Source organism: Myxocyprinus asiaticus, chromosome 20 (assembly GCF_019703515.2).
Source record: "Myxocyprinus asiaticus isolate MX2 ecotype Aquarium Trade chromosome 20, UBuf_Myxa_2, whole genome shotgun sequence".
NCBI lineage: Eukaryota > Metazoa > Chordata > Actinopteri > Cypriniformes > Catostomidae > Myxocyprinus > Myxocyprinus asiaticus.
The window spans coordinates 29,754,537-29,771,124 of record NC_059363.1 but is presented as its reverse complement, the minus strand read 5'-3'; the positions used below and the strand labels follow the sequence as shown (position 1 = coordinate 29,771,124).

The 16,588-nt window shown below is 35.7% G+C and overlaps 1 protein-coding gene across 2 annotated transcripts; it reads left to right on the top strand.

Annotated features, from left to right (window-relative positions):
• Nucleotides 1-747: 747 nt before the first annotated feature.
• Nucleotides 748-15,341, top strand: LOC127411350 (microtubule-associated protein RP/EB family member 3-like). 2 transcript variants are annotated; one of them, XM_051646869.1, is made up of 7 exons: nt 748-884; nt 5,077-5,200; nt 5,580-5,725; nt 6,843-6,999; nt 8,919-9,052; nt 10,376-10,528; nt 13,891-15,341. In XM_051646869.1, exons 2-7 carry the CDS (start codon nt 5,080-5,082, stop codon nt 13,957-13,959), a joined length of 780 nt encoding a protein of 259 aa, XP_051502829.1. In that variant the 5' UTR covers nt 748-884; nt 5,077-5,079; the 3' UTR covers nt 13,960-15,341. The 2 variants fall into 2 exon arrangements, with proteins under 2 accessions (XP_051502829.1, XP_051502828.1); XM_051646868.1 differs by having other exon boundaries at nt 6,843-7,041.
• The last annotated feature ends 1,247 nt before the right edge of the window (nt 15,342-16,588 follow it).

Here is a 16,588-nt window from a genome sequence, read left to right as displayed (position 1 = left end):
CAGAATGGTCAGAATGGGGAAAAAATGTGATCTCAGTGATTTGGATCATGGCATAATTGTTGATGCCAGATTGAAAAAATGTTAACCTAAAAAATGTGCTTCATGTGGAATCATCTAAAATAACTGGTTTTATTCAAGTCAGATATATTATTTAACATCACTGAATCCACCTGAATATATTTACTTATACCAATCAAATTAATTTTAAGGGTCAGATGAAATATAAATAGGTCCTGAAGGTAACAATTGCAAGTTACCACTTTTTCAGTGTACTATATAGAAGCCCACTTTTTGATATTTTTTTATTACACTCAAAACATTTTTTTGCCTATTTTTAAGATGTTCACATTTCAATCTCGTAACAAAATTCCATACCATTTAATTGTGTAATCTTTAACTAAATTACATTAATAAAACTTAAAATATTAGCTTTGATATATTAAAGTTTACGCTGTTCAATTTTATGAATTTTGTTATGAAATTGAAATGCGCACATTTTAAGAAAATGTTTGAGTGTGGTGCATTATAATAGGCCTACCTTTAATTAATAATTAATAAACATTATATAACGCTTACACAGTATTACCCATTTATAGCCTAAAAGCAGAAGCACACGGATTACACACTGTTAAACTAAGTAGTTAACTTACAATATGATTTTACTGTATAATCAGTGTAATGAGTGGCAGTGTTATGATGAAGGGCAGAGCGCATGCGTATTGAACGCCAGCGTGTTGCACACTATCGGGGACGGCCCGTAACTAAGCAGCATCGCATATCTGGCAACCCACAGCAGCAACTCCAGCCCTCGCCTTTGGATTTGACAGCGGGATTGCCTTCTGCCAGTGCAATATCAACATTGGGAAGGACGCAGTCTGAATACCGTGAGTATAGCTTTGATAAAACCCTTTAATTTATCGGATTTGTCTAAAATAAATAACACTAAATATGCGTTCTGGCCTCTTTTGTCTGCATGTGTGAATCGCGCGTGTCTGGTGTCGGTTCAGAGACTGTTGCTTATACTGCGGGGCCTGCAGAGGGGGCCGATTACATTGCAACTGTCGCAATATAATGGGTCATTTGTTCAGCGGACCTATATCTTGCCCATCACGGCACATTTCATTGCACTGTTTTATATAGGGGAAAAAACGCAGAATTCCTGAGCGCTCATCAAACTGGCGTGAAGACAAAAAAGACTTCATATCAGCCATGAACAGAGCGCGCGGGCCTGTCTTTTCTGTTACGCGAGTGTAATTTAATTGACATATTTCAGATGTCATTTGCTGCAGTTTAAAAACAAGCGTGTAACTAATGCATATAATAAATATATTAAATAAATACGACTATTTTTAGATAAATAAGATAATGTGCCAAATAGTAAAATGCGCACGAGAGCACCTGACTGATGGATCAATGGACTATTTGTGCATGTGATGGTAAAACAAGCGAATATAGCTGTCAGATATGATCAAATTTCTTCATACTGTGTTTATAAGAAGGTTAGCCCTCCAATATACCTTTACTTTATACTACTTCTAAACTTTATTTGGAAAATGGCCAATATCAATAATACTACCCAAAAAAACAAAACGTCATAGTACGCACGTGAACAAAGTATTCTGCAAGCTAAACGTTTAGGTAGTTAAGTGACATGTACTTCATCTAAAACTATTCCTGTGCAATTACTGTATACCGTTTTTATGATCTTTTAAATTGAGAGACTACATGAAACATTTGTAATGTAATTGATTGATTGTTATTTTTTTTTATCACACCACAGGACTATTTAGGGTGATTCTCATGAAACCTGTCATGAAAATGTCCTGGTCCTTTTGAACTCCAAAAATCAGTTGTATATGTGTAATATTTAAAATCAATTTAATATATGCGCTCCCATATATTATATATATATATATATAAACACACACACACACACACACTGGCGGCCAAAAGTTTGGAATAATGTACAGATTTTGCTCTTATGGAAAGAAAGTGGCATTCAAATGATCACAATGTATAGTCAGGACATTAATACCGTGAAAATTACTATTACAGTTTGAAATAAATGCTCTGAACTTCTTAAACTACTTCAAAGTGTTCTCATCAAAAAATCCTCCACATGCAGCAATGACAGCTTTACAGATCCTTGACATTCTAGCTGTTAGTTCGTCCAGATACTCAGGTGACATTTCACCCCACGCTTCCTGTAGCACTTGCCATAGATGTGGCTGTCTTGTCGGGCACTTCTCACGCACCTTACAGTCTAGCTGATCCCACAAAAGCTCAATGGGGTTAAGATCCATAACACTCTTTTCCAACTATCTCTTGTCCAATGTCTGTGTTTCTTTGCCCACTCTAACCTTTTCTTTTTGTTTTTCTGTTTCAAAAGTGGCTTTTTCTTTGCAATTCTTCCTATAAGACCTGCACCCCTGAGTCTTCTCTTTACTGTTGTACATGAAACTGGTGTTGAGCAGGTAGAATTCAATGAAGCTGTCAGCTGAGGACATGTGAGGCGTCTGTTTCTCAAACTAGAGACTCTGATGTACTTATCCTCTTGTTTAGTTGTACATCTGGCCTTCCACATCTCTTTCTGTCCTTGTTAGAGCCAGTTGTCCTTTGTCTTTGAAGACTGTAGTGTACACCTTTGTATGAAATGTTCAGTTTTTTGGCAATTTTAAGCATTGTATAGCCTTCATTTCTCAAAACAATGATTGACTGACAAGTTTCTAGAGAAAGCTGTTTCTTTTTTGCCATTTTTGACCTAATATTGACCTTAAGACATGCCAGTCTATTGCATACTGTGGAAACTCAAAAACAAACACAAAGACAATATTAAGCTTCATTTAATGAACCAAATAGCTTTCAGCTGTGTTTGATATAATGGCAAGTGATTTTCTTGTACCAAATTAGCAATTTAGCATGATTACTCAAGGATAAGGTGTTGGAGTGATGGCTGCTGGAAATGGGACCTGTCTAGATTTGATCAAAAATGACTTTTTTCAAACAGTGATGGTGCGGTTTTTTTGTTACATCAGTAATGTCCTGACTATATATTTGTGATCAGTTGAATGCCACTTTGGTGAATAAAAGTACCAATTTCTTTCCATAAGAGAAAAATCTGTGCATTATTCCAAACTTTTGGCCACCAGTGTATATATATATATATATATATATATAATTTATTTATTTGTGATGTGAGATCAAGCTTTTGATACTTAGGACTATTGAGGGAATCATACACAACTATTTCACAAGGTGCAAACATTCACTTGCTGGGTTTCCATCCAAAATGTTTTGCTTTTTTTAAAACGCCAATCTTTTTTTTTGTTTGTTTGTTTTTTTTTTTGCATTTCTAAAAATGTAACTTAAGAAAATACAAATTGTGTGTTTCCATCCACTACATAATGCACATTATCATGAGTGAGCCCCCTCATCAGGATGGAGCAGCTGAATGACCTCTCCTTGCTTTGGGGACAGTTTTATTTGCAAAATTGGAGCAAGTATCTCATTTTATGAAATGTATCCACGAGACACCGCAGAATAAGTATAATATCTGATATAATGTGGGCTGAAATAGCTGTGATGCCCACACACTGCCAGTCTCCGCATACCTGGGAACGGCCGCTCTCAAAACTGTTCTGGCTGATAGTGAGGACCCACTTTATCGACCAGCTGTGTGTTAAACACTTCCGAATGACAAGCGCTATGTTCAAAGAATTGTGTGCCAAGGTCGCACCTTTCGGTGGGCTAGTCATATCAAGTGATCGCAAACTCATAACACGTGCACGAATGGTCAAATCACATCATCATTTTGCGAATAAACCGTTTCCATCAGCTTAATGCGCTTTTTAACTAATGCAAAACTCTAGAAAATCCACCTCCTCCTAGCGCATTAAATTTTAAGTGAATTTAGAAAGTTTATTCGTATATCAAGCGTTTCCATTCAGGATTTCTTATGCGCAATTTCAAAATGCGCATAAAAATAGTTGGATGGAAACCTACCTACTGATGCTCAAGAAGACAACACACAACTATATGCATATTATACTTTATGTAAATACCTGTTATGTAGATTCTGAAGGGCAGTAAAAAATCTTTTATCTCTTATATTTGTATAAATTCTGAAAGGGGTGTGAAAACTTTTGAGACAAAAGGGGACTGCAAATCTGTGCACTCAATTATACAGTATATATATATATATATATATTAAACACCCCATTAATGAGCTATCCGCTGTCTTTTCTTTGGCCTTCTGTCTTGTTTTTGAACAACAATATAATCAAGCAATTCTGTGATGTGGCAACTAAAACAGCCATTTGGCTTCTAAATGTTTCAGTTTAGGAGCCAAATGGCTCCTTAGTCATTTTTTTAGTCTGCAGCCCTGTTTTTTATTCAGTGTAGTTTTACTTCCTTGGTAATGCCTTTCATTTTCCATAGTTTTAATTTGAGAAAATCCTTTTAGGATCATCAATGAAAACAATTGGAATAGTACAAATAAAACTTCCGGATGATTTACAGTAATATGAATTTTGCAGTGAAATGTGCTTAAGTGTCCTGAAATAATGTCACAGTACAAAAATGTCTTAAAGGGTCCTCAGAGTAGGCTTAATTTTCTTGATGTAAAATATAATTAAATATTTTTTGACCAAGACATTTTTTGACAGGATTTGCGAGACTACAAAACTTCAAAAACTAGTGAACTACAAAACCGTGATTAAAATGGTACGCAAGCATTTTAACCTGAAATCTTAAGGTTGGAAAATAAAGTTATTTGTCAACTACCCATTTACAAATGTGATTTCTACCAAGCTGCCTCTGAGCTGGATGGACCAGATGTGTGTGGTTGGTTCGCAACCTTTCTGAGACACTTTAATCTAGCAGGATTTATTTAGAAGGATTGAAATTTAAACAAGTGTGATTACAGTTTTATCTCGGCAATGTTGCAGTGACCACAGAAGAACTGAATATCATGTACATCTTATGTACAGAATGCACAGACTCAAACAGAGCTTTTACAGCCCTGTAATTACTAAAAAAGTGCTGGTGTCTTTGTCTTTTTATTCTTTATCTTTGTAGGAGATGGCAGTGAATGTGTACTCCACATCAGTAACAATAGAGAACCTGAGCCGACATGACATGTTGGCATGGGTCAATGACTCCCTTCAACTCACCTGCACCAAAATAGAACAATTATGTTCAGGTGAGACTTACTAACATTTCCTCAAAGGTAACTCCACCCAAATGTCCCAGAATCTGCTCACCTATTCATGATATAACATTGCTGTTACTTCAACACAACAAAGCAACAAAAGTATAAAAGAATGAAGAAAAAAAACTGACCAGACAGAAAAGGGTTTTTACTGTAATTCGCTTGTTGCCTTTGATCATTTTGAGATAACGTGTTCAACTTTTGTTACTATTGCAGTGTTATCACTCAAACAAAACTATTTACTTTGCACTCTTAGAACACTGATAAAATGAATCAATGGCATTCATGCATCTTGATCAAAGACATGCTTATTTTATAAGTATTGAATGAGCTCTTTTGACCAATGTTTTCTTTTGCTGTTTGTGTTCAGGGGCGGCTTATTGTCAGTTCATGGACATGTTGTTCCCAGGGTGTATTCTTTTAAAGAAAGTGAAATTTCAAGCAAAACTGGAACATGAGTTTATACACAACTTCAAAGTACTCCAGGCAGCTTTCAAGAGAATGAACGTTGACAAAGTTAGTGTGTCCATGGATTTTGCACATTCTATGTACATCATTTTCTCTTAACCAAGTTATCTTTACTATTAAGTAAATTAGTATACTGTATATCTAATTTTAAGTATAAAGAAAGTTTTCAGTTCATTTATTAAAGGGATAGTTCACCCAAACATGAAAAGAAATTCTCTCATCATTTACTCACCCTCATGCCATTCCAGATGTGCATGACTTTTTTTCTTCTGTCGAACACAAATGAAGATTTTTAGAAGAATATTTCAGCTCTGTTGGTCCTTACAATGCAAGTGAATGGGTACTGAATTTCGAAGCTCCAAAATGCACTTAAAGGCAGCATAAAAGTAATCCATAAGACTCCAGTGTTTTAATCCATGTCTTCCGAAGTGATATGGTAGGTATGGGTGAGAAACAGATCAATATTTAAGTCCTTTTTTACTATAAATGCCCACTTTCACTAGCCATCCTAAGCGCTTACTTTTCTCCTAAGAGTTCTTCATCTTTTGTTTTTGGCAATTCTCATTCTTTGTGCATATTGCCACCCAATAGATGCAGGGAGGAGAATTTATAGTAAAAAAGGATTAAATATTGATCTGTTTCTCACTGACACATCACTTCTGAAGACATGGATTTAACCACTGGAGTTGTATGGATTACTTTTATACTGCCTTTATGTGCTTTTTGGAGCTGTTCTGGTCACCATTCACTTGAATGCATCTTCAGATTTTTTTCTTAAAATCTTCATTTGTGTTCTGCAGATGAAAGAAAGTCATACACATCTGGGATGGCATGAGGGTGAGTAAAGGATGAGGGAATTTTCATTTTTGGGGGAGCTACTGTATATCATCAGAGGTGATGACAAATTATTGATATTGATATGACTGAAATGAAGAAAAAAAAGAGAGTATTTTTTGCTTGTAAATTTCAAAATGTATTAATCCTTAAAGGTGAAGTGTGTAATGTCTGCACAACTAGCAGCTCTAAATGGAATATCAAAAATAAAGTTACTAGCTTACTAGTTGTCTCCAACCATTAAACTTAGTAAGAGAAAAGTATTTTACAATGAAAAATTGCAGCTCTGGGTTCTTTTGATGTAATGATTTTTGTTGTTGTTGTTATCCAGATAATTCCTGTGGAAAAATTAGTCAAAGGAAAATTCCAGGACAACTTTGAATTCGTCCAGTGGTTTAAAAAATTCTTTGATGCCAACTATGATGGAAAAGAGTATGATCCTCTTCAAGCTAGACAGGGCCAAGATGTGGCACCTCCACCAAATCCAGGTGAACACTTTTCCCACAAACCAAAGAGAACTGGTCCCTCAGGTAACCTCCTGATTCTGCCGGCCCTTTGCTGCATTGACTGCTGAGCTTCTACTGATGCTTTGCAAGCAGCTGCTTGTGCACGGTCTTCGGAATGCCAGAGCTTTCATTAATGAGAAAACAATGAATTAAAAATTACGACAGCATTTAGGCCCATACAACTATGTGTTACTGCATAAAATTATTAAAACAGTTCAAGAACTGTTTTCCTAATATCACTACTATCAAAGAGTTTTCCAAAATCAGTTCTTGAATTTCTTGCGCTCCTCAGTGTTCTCTCATGTGCTGTTCTGCAAGGTTCATCGCTTGCTTGGTGTCACTTCGCACAGTCTTATTCATCCCTATATTCAAGTCCTTCAAATGGGTGATTCTCATAAAACCTTTCAACAAAACGTCCTGGTCACATTTAACCCTAAATCAATAAAAAAGCATTTTCTCTCAGATGTCAATAAGACATTCAGCAGATGTCTTTGAGACGTTTATGATTTAGAATGTTTGTAAATGTGCTCTTTTTTAAAGATGTTTAGCAGATGTTAGATTGTGATGCTTTCCAGATGAAAAGATCTAAAACAGACAATTTGGAGATGTTTTCATTACTGTAACGAGTCTGAACTTTAACAAGTGTGTTATGGTAATGAGAATCATCATTAAAAACCCATTGTTTTTAATGATGATTCTCATTACCATAACACACTTGTGTGTTACAGTAAAAAAGATGCTGTTGATATTTTTTAAATAAAATGAAAGGCAGTACCAAGATAATACTTCTATGACACATGAATACTTAAAATTTAAATTTAAATAATATATCATTTTTCACATCGCGGTAATGGAAATATCATAATGACCATCTTTTTTTCGCATTGCTGTAATGAGAATTGGGGGTTAGTAGTGTGTTACTGTAATGAAAATACTGTCAAAATAAAAATAAAATCTTAATGGTCCTAAAAATGTGCTCCATTTCTTTATGCAAAATATTATTTATTAGTTGATTTTTGTGTAAAATAGTACCAGAACATTTTCTTAAAGGTTTAATGAGAATCACCCAATTATTCTAATTATACTAATTATTCTGTTTTGGTCATTGTGAGCTACACAGAACATGCTTTTAATCTTAAAAACCATGTGTGTTAGCTTTGAGGCCATCTATACAGTATGTTGGTGTATATAATAAAATCTTTCTCTTCTGGGAAACGGTGCAAAAATATTGATGACTCATCCTGCACTAGACAGATTTCTGTCCAACCAAATGCTCTCTAGAATGAGAATGTCTCTCCCCCAAATACCACCAGTAACATATTAGCTGGTAGCAAATAATGGTACATGGCTGTGATTTTAACTAAAGCCTACTGGTTAGTTAAAAAAAGGGCAAACTTCTGTTTCAGTAGGAGATATTCCAACACAAGAAAGACAACTGCACTCTTCAAGCTAATTCACAGGGTCTTTAATAGCAAAAGAACTGGAAGCAGACATAGGGTCCCCAGAGAGGTATAAAAATGGCGTCCTAATTTGCTGAGGATTGACTGCCTTTTCTGATGTCATAGGGGTGGATTGCAAATGTGAACTCTATTTAGTATTAACATGTCACAATTCCCTGACTTAATAATAAAGTGGATAACAAGCATTTGAAGCAGTTATAACACACTGGCTTAACCAAAATAATGGGGTAGCAAGCTACAGCAATAGCTGATCTTACTGAAGCGTTAGCTTTGATTTTAGTGTACCATAATCTATTTAGAATCATTGTTTTTTATTTTTTTGAAATAGAAATTACATGTTAACCACTATAATTGCATGGATCAGTATTAGAAATATTACATTTACTGTACTGAACAGCTCTCCATTTATTGTCACTAAAAGTGGAACATCTCTTATTTCAGGGCCCCAGAGAACATCGCCAACAGTACCTAAAAACATGCCCACACCACAGAGGGTGACAACCACCATAAGGAAGAACCCCACACATGCCCGAAATGGGGGCAGTGACGCTGAAATCATGGAGCTTAATCAACAGGTAGAGTCCCCGGGAGGGTAAGGATGCCTTACTCTACCTTGGAATACTTTGGATGGGTGGTGTATAAGTTGGAATTCTAGATATGCAAAATTATGTAGAGAGAAATGTATAAGTAGTTACTGTAGATTTAAATGTACTGTAGGGATCAAGACTAGTTCTTTTTCTGCTTTATTCTTCAGACAAGATATCCTCTCTGTACAGATAATCAAATTTATTTAGTATTCTGAAATACATGTGGAAATAGATTGTTGATTTATCACAATAAGCATATGGGGTCACATGTATTAATAAATGTCTACAAGTGGGGGCCTGGGTAGCTCAGCGAGTATTGACGCTGACTACCACCCCTGGAGTCATGAGTTTGAATCCAGGGCGTGTATCAGTAAAGATCATGGTCTAAGAGACCCATGTAGTTCTGTAGTTACTGCATTTTGACTTTGCATGGCAGTATATACAGAGTTCCCCAACCTTTTGACCAGTGATAATCATGGCTATTTCAGTTGTTCATGATCACTAGATAATGGCTTCTTTTGCATTTAATAGAGATTACACTTAAAAAGAGCAATTTCTGTAAAGACGCTGGCTACCACCCCTGGAGTTCGCTAGTTCGAATCCCAGGGCATGCTAAGTGACTCCACCCAGGTCTCCTAAGCAACCAAATTGGCCCGGTTGCTAGGGAGGGTAGAGTCACATGGGGTAACCTCCTCGTGGTCACTATAATGTGGTTCTCGCTCTCGGTGGGGCGCGTGGTGAGTTGTGCGCGGATGCCGCGGAATAGTGTGAAGCCTCCACATGCACTATGTCTCCGCAGTAACTCGCTCAACAAGCCACGTGATAAAATGTGCAGATTGACGGTCTCAGACGCAGAAGTAACTGAGATTCGTCCTCCGCCACCCGGATTGAGGCGAGTCACTACGCCTCCACGAGGACCTAGAGTGCTTTGGGAATTGGGCATTCCAAATTGGGGAGAAAAGGGGATAAATAAATAAATAAATAAATAAATGTCTACAAGTTGCGTATTTATGTGTGCAGAAATAGTTCTCATGCAAAATTTCTGTTGTGTAAATATATTTTATATATGTAATGACCACATTCCATGTTTTTAGTAGAGTTTGTGATTTTGCATACGTTTGGTCTCAGTTGGTTCGTAAATGTAGAATAAATTAAAGTGAGAACATAATGAAAAATATATTTTAAGTACATGCATTCACATGAGTAGTAAATGAGGCCCATTGACTTTTCTAGTAAAGGCACTAACCATGTTGAGCAGTATGATGAGCAGTATCTTACCTTATCTTGGTCTTTGTCCTTTGTTTTATGAAGCTGATGGAGTTGAAGTTAACCGTAGATGGTCTGGAGAAGGAAAGAGATTTCTACTTCAGCAAACTTCGAGACATTGAACTAATCTGCCAAGAGCATGAGAATGAAAACAACCCCATTCTGACAAGGATAATTGACATTCTTTATGCCACAGAGGTACTGTCAGCAGCATGGCTTTATTCATTCTCAAAAGTATTTGGATCAGTCGATTGGTATTTGGCCATTTTTTGAAATAATCGGTACTGGCCAATAACCGTCATTGGTCGATAATAAAAGTGTTACCTGCTGTCAGTTTCAAAATCTGCCAATAGCCTTGTCAATGGATAAAAAATAAAATAAAATGTGTGAATTTTGTGTGGATATAGTGTGTGAGTTAATGGCACCTACACACTAGAGTTTACGCTGCATCATATACTGTGAATACATTGATTTCGTAACGCAAGAGTTTGCGAAATTGACGCTCCATCATGCGACCCCAAGTTGAGAACTTTTGCAGCAACGCACTCTGATGTAGAGGGGTCCAGTTGTGCTTTCTTAAAAATCCAATTCGCTGTATGCCCGCTCCGTTAGAGCCTTCACTAGTGTGTGGGTGCCCTACAGGGGGTCGCACATCGGACGTGTAATTTTCTATGAAGCTACACACACCACCGCCACCTCTCTTGCCGTCTGTCTCCTACAAAGAGACTACACAATGTGTTTTCAGTTACAAGTATGTCTTTTTGTGGTTTGACAGCTTGAATGAAAACTATTCAAGGCTACATACAGAGAAACTGCATGATAAACGTCGCCATTTCTAATCGTTCAGTTTGCGCAGTTACACCAGTTTCAAACACTAAGCTGCAAGCTCATCAACGTCATTTTATTCATTCTTGAAGGAGGGAAAAACCTTAGTAACTTTTGTGCGTGTATGGTGACTAGATTCACAATGTTGGACTGCCACCTGCACCCGATCGGGCGTGTCCTATATGCGATACCTGTGCCTTGTCCTACCCATGACGCTACGCTTCTCGTCCGGTGTGTGACCAGCTTTAAGTGTTCTTCAACAATTTTGTGTACATCTCATTTGCCATTTTTGAATTGTATTACCAGTCAGAAGTTTGAACATATCTACCCTTTCTTTTTTATTACTTTTTTTATTATTATTATTATTTCAGAATAATAGTAAAGTCATCAAAACTATGAAATAACACAAATGGAAGAATGGGAATTAATAGTGACCAAGAAATGTCCTCAAAACTAAGTATCTTATACTTTATTTTAGCTTCTCAAAGCCACACTTTGTCTACATTATAGCTTTGCACACTCTGGGCATTCTCTCAAGCAATTTCATGAGGTGCCACCAAGGATGCTTTTTAAGTTCCGATGTATGTTGGGCACTCGTTGGCTGCTTTTCCTTCACTATCCTGTCCAACTCACTTATTACATTTTAGAATTAAAATAGAAGTGTTATAAAGAATATTATATAAAAATAGTTGTATTAAGACTTTTTATAAAGTTTTATTAATTTTAGATTTATAAACATCATGGATAATGCTGCGTTCCATTCAAGTTGGATGTGGGATATTCCTACTTTATATCTCCGATCTCCGACCATGAAGGCATTCCATTGCCAGATGCTCGGAAGATGACGTGTAAGGAAACAAAACGGCAATGCTCCTGTTAGCTCAGCAGGGGTTCGACTGTAAACAAAGATGTCTCCTTGCAACCCAACTGATAAACAATGCTGCAATGCTAGCATTTATGCTAATATACCATGTTTTATTCATCTGTTTTGCAGGCGTTTGTTAAACAAGCTTTAATATCTTGTAATGTTGGAACTTTTACTTATTTATCGATATTACTTAATAAAAGTGAATGCTTATCACTTACTTTGTATATCTCCCCTTGTGCCGACATGTTTGTGTGACATCACGCACCTGCATTTCGGCTAAATCGGAGTTGAAAATTTCCGCATGAGTTTCCCAGTTGGAATTCCGGCGTTCCATTGCCCTTTTCCTTGTAGGAAGTTGGAAAATCCGACTTTCCGAGTTGAATGGAACACAGTATTAAACATTTATGAAGTTTCGTTTTATAGTTTTATAAAAACTAAATTGTATTATCACTGGTTCTTGAGATAAGGGACAAAACATGTTTTGAATCTTAGTTTTATTTTTTAATAATTAATTTGAAATGGATATATTTGTAGACAAAGGTCTCAGCTGATGAACCATGTAAGGGAACAGGTTTTAATAAAAACACTTTATTATGAAAATTGACATTTATTCACTTCATAAGTTACTGAAATTAGTGTCAACTCTGTCAGACACACAAAAAGCATGCTATTTTATTTTGATTGAGTGTAAGTCTTTATCTAATAATGGTATTCATTAAAGGAGTTAAGTGATAAAATGCATTCTATAATTGTTTATTTCTGTTTTCATACTATTCTGAAAATTCTGACGGAGTTGACAAAATTGAATATGTTTCCATCTTAACCATGTGTTGTACACTGGAGCCATTTTGTTTTTTTTCCTTAGTTAAAGCTGCCTCTATAACCTAAACTAAAATGTCAAAATTTATCCCACAATTCTAACAGAAATTATCCTAATAGGAATGACGGAGATGACATGTTGAAGCTGTGACTGCAGAGACTTAAACATGTTTGTTTAAAATATAAAACGTACCAGACTACGTGTCCTACTGTTGCATCCACCATGAGCAGGAAGTGGAAAAGGGATACTCAGAGTTATAGCTGACCATGACGTTGTCTGATTTATTCAGGATAAAAAAAAGTTGATGCAAAGTGAGGACACAACTTGGATAGACAGATTTATATGGAAAATATAAAGTTTATTTGATGTATTGTTTGATATCTTACAGATCCCCACCTTTAATTTCAGATTTATATTTATGGATTTGTTGCATTTTTAAACACTTTGTTTGGCGGTTTAACATTGTGACCTCTTGATGAGGACAGGTTAAGTTACATGTGCTTACAGGTATAGAGCATGCATTTTTTTAAAATTCTAATGATTTTGTTTTTAAATACAAGTAATGAATGCCCCGAGTATACACATTTCCTTTAGATTTCACTTTTTCAGTATTTTTATTATTATGAATTTATTGATTTTTAACATAAAGAGGACTTTTGTAAGACATGTTTTGTCCGTTATCTCAAGAATCAGTGTTATGCAATTTAAAAAAAAAAAAATTTTTATATAAATTGAATAAATGCACTTATTATTTGGCTACAAAACTAATGTTAAGCTTTTGTCTATAGATAAAAGGTTTTTATGATAAACAAAAAGAAAAGAAAAAAAAAAGTGTGTCAAAATGTTTCTACTGTATGTTGTAAAAATATATTCATATCATATCATCCACTGGCCACCCCACTCTCAAGAAATAGTTTTCAGCATTGACCATTAAAAACCCATATTGTTGTATCACATTTATGCATGGAAGAGTAAAATGTGTGACTACAACATTTATCCTACAAGAATAACCAACTGAAGTAACACCTACAATCATTTTTCATACAGGATGGCTTTGCACCACCAGACGATGATGAAATAGACGAGCAGGCCCACTTGGACCAGGACGAATACTGAGCATCCTCTTCTCATCCACATCATCGTGACCCTCCAAGACTTCCTCTCCCCACCACTTTGAATGACCCCCTTACCGCACGCTGTTAATATCCCCTCAGTTTCCAACAAATCTGTGGACTCTTCATATACTCTGTTTGTCTCCGCCTACGCTGGTTTATGCACTACATCCGTTTTAACAAACGCTCACTTTCCTCACCCTCATTCAGACAGTAGCACCAACCACGACACATCCTAGCCATCTCAGCATGTTTTACATATCGACATTGAGAATGAACAAAATAAAAGGTATCATTGATTGTGGGTAGCACAACGGACTTGTAAATGTAAATATTGTGATGAGAAAGAAAATGAAGAAACTTGTGGCCTGCAATGCAGTTATTTGTCGTCCAATTTCATACACATTTTCTTTATGAACTGTCTCGGCTTCATTTACAGTAGTATGGAATGCTCACTATTACACCATTCATCTCTGTTTTTAGCCTCAGTTGCCCTCTCTCACTGACTATTCACTTTTAATGATTAAAACTAAGTCTATAGGCACCATAAAGAACAATCCCAACAATATCAAATTCATGTATCTTTTATACCTACAAAGGTATTTATGTCAAGCTTGCCAGTGACAAACTAATCAGTTAAAACCTGCTATATTAATCTACTTAATTCTAAACTCTAGAGAGGACTTTTATACTTTTATAAGTTGGATGGGCCAGTGACAGAGGTAGAAAAAAACAACATTAAAACACGTGAAAGAGGCATTAAAAATCTGTTTAGAATACTTTAACTTTAAAAATGGCACAGGTTGTTTTGCTTATACCAAGAGAGCATGTGAATGTTATACATTGACACTTGATGAGTGATTGTAATTATTTTTTTTTTCTTTTAATTGCAGTTCTGTTTTGCTTGATTGTGAAACGTCATTCTGTGAAACATCATTCTCATAGACTGAAAAATAGAAACTCACCAAATAAATGAAAAGTGGTATTACCGTCATATCTAACAATACATTCATGAAACCACTGAGCACGAAGGACAATACTCATTGTTACTGTGTACATTTTATTTTTGTTGCAATCAGATAAGTGATACTACTGATCAGATGATGTCATGTCGAATTGAACTGACGTGTGCTGCTAGTGTTGCTGCATTTGTGTATTTCATTCTGTATTTATTTTGCTCAGCTATTAAATAGCATACGGGCTTGTGCATTCTTAACTGTAAATCATATCAGATTTGTAAAATGCCCTGATCAAATGAAACAGATGCTAAATACCAGAATCATTGGTTTTCAGAATGAATCTACTCTTTATAGAGAACCTGAGTCATCTTGTATTGTCTCAGTATAGCCATAATTGTGTTTGCATAAATTGTTTTGAGTAAATAAACAGTTGTGAAAAATAGATTTTGTCCATGAATTTAATAATACTGCATTTCAGCTGTTTAGAAAAAAATCTTAAAGTAGCCTATTAAAAAAAAGGCTGTCAGTGATCTCTATTGGTCTCAAAAGGCAGAGATTTATGTGTTCATATTTGCATGAGATGAGGGTTTTGTGTTCAAACCTTTATAGTAAAGAGGAAAAAATATTACCTAATTATTATTTTTTTCACTCCCACTCTTATGCAGAATCCCCTAACTATATTACTTTCACACCAAGGTGAATCTCATGAAAATGGTCAACAGGTTCCAAAACATTGAAGCTCAAAAAAGCACATAAAGGCAGCATAAAAGTAATCCATACAACTCCAGTGGTTTAATCTACATCTTCAGAAGTGATATGATAGGCATGGGTGAGAAACAGATCAATATCAATATATCAATATAAGTCCTTTTTTTACTACAAATTCGCCTCCCTGCCCAGTTTGTGGCGATATGCACAAAGAATGCAAATCACCTAAAAAAGAGAGAGAGAAAAAGGATTTATAGAGAAGAGTGCTAAGGAGGGCTGTTTGAAAGTGAAGATTTACTGTAAAGTAAAAAAAATAAATAAAACTTAAATATTTATGTTTTTCTTTCATTTTTTTTTATCACACACACACATATCAAATCACTTCAGAAGATATGGATTAAACCACTGGTGTACGTTTATGCTGCCTTTATGTGCTTTTTGGAGCTTCATAGTTCTGGCTACCATTCACTTGCATTGAATGGACCTACAGAGCGGAGATACTGTAAAAACCTTTAAAAATGAAGAAAGTCATTCACATCTGGGATGGCATGAGGGTGAGTAAATGATGAGTGAATTTTCATTTTGGGTGAACTATTCCTTTAATAAATAATAGCGTCTGGACATGATGATTTTTAGTACTGTATTACAGTTATGATGGTGAGATTTTTTTTCATATTACTTTAACAGTTGGCACTGAACTGTCATAAAAAATAATGTCACAATGAACAAAATCTGGTCCTAAAATAAACGTGTTTTTTTTTTTTTTTTACATTTCTGGGTTGAAATATGACCCAGACTTTTCTGTCTGAGCTTCACACAACCATATTTTATACAAGAGACATCTGAAGAGAAACTTTAGCAAGTGTTCCAGTGTCAAACCATATGCGAAAGTTGCAGAGTGCTCCATTTGGAGATATTAGACGGTAGCTAATTACCAGCAATGATGATTTGATCAAACTGACCTGA

Bases quoted from the DNA above. Each gene is read 5' to 3' on its own strand.
- LOC127411350 (XM_051646868.1), top strand. From the start codon at position 5,080: ATGGCAGTGAATGTGTACTCCACATCAGTAACAATAGAGAACCTGAGC. The intron at 5,201-5,579 runs GTGAGACTTACT...GTTTGTGTTCAG, and splicing joins AATAGAACAATTATGTTCAG to GGGCGGCTTATTGTCAGTTC. The intron at 9,053-10,375 runs GTAGAGTCCCCG...TGTTTTATGAAG, and splicing joins TCATGGAGCTTAATCAACAG to CTGATGGAGTTGAAGTTAAC.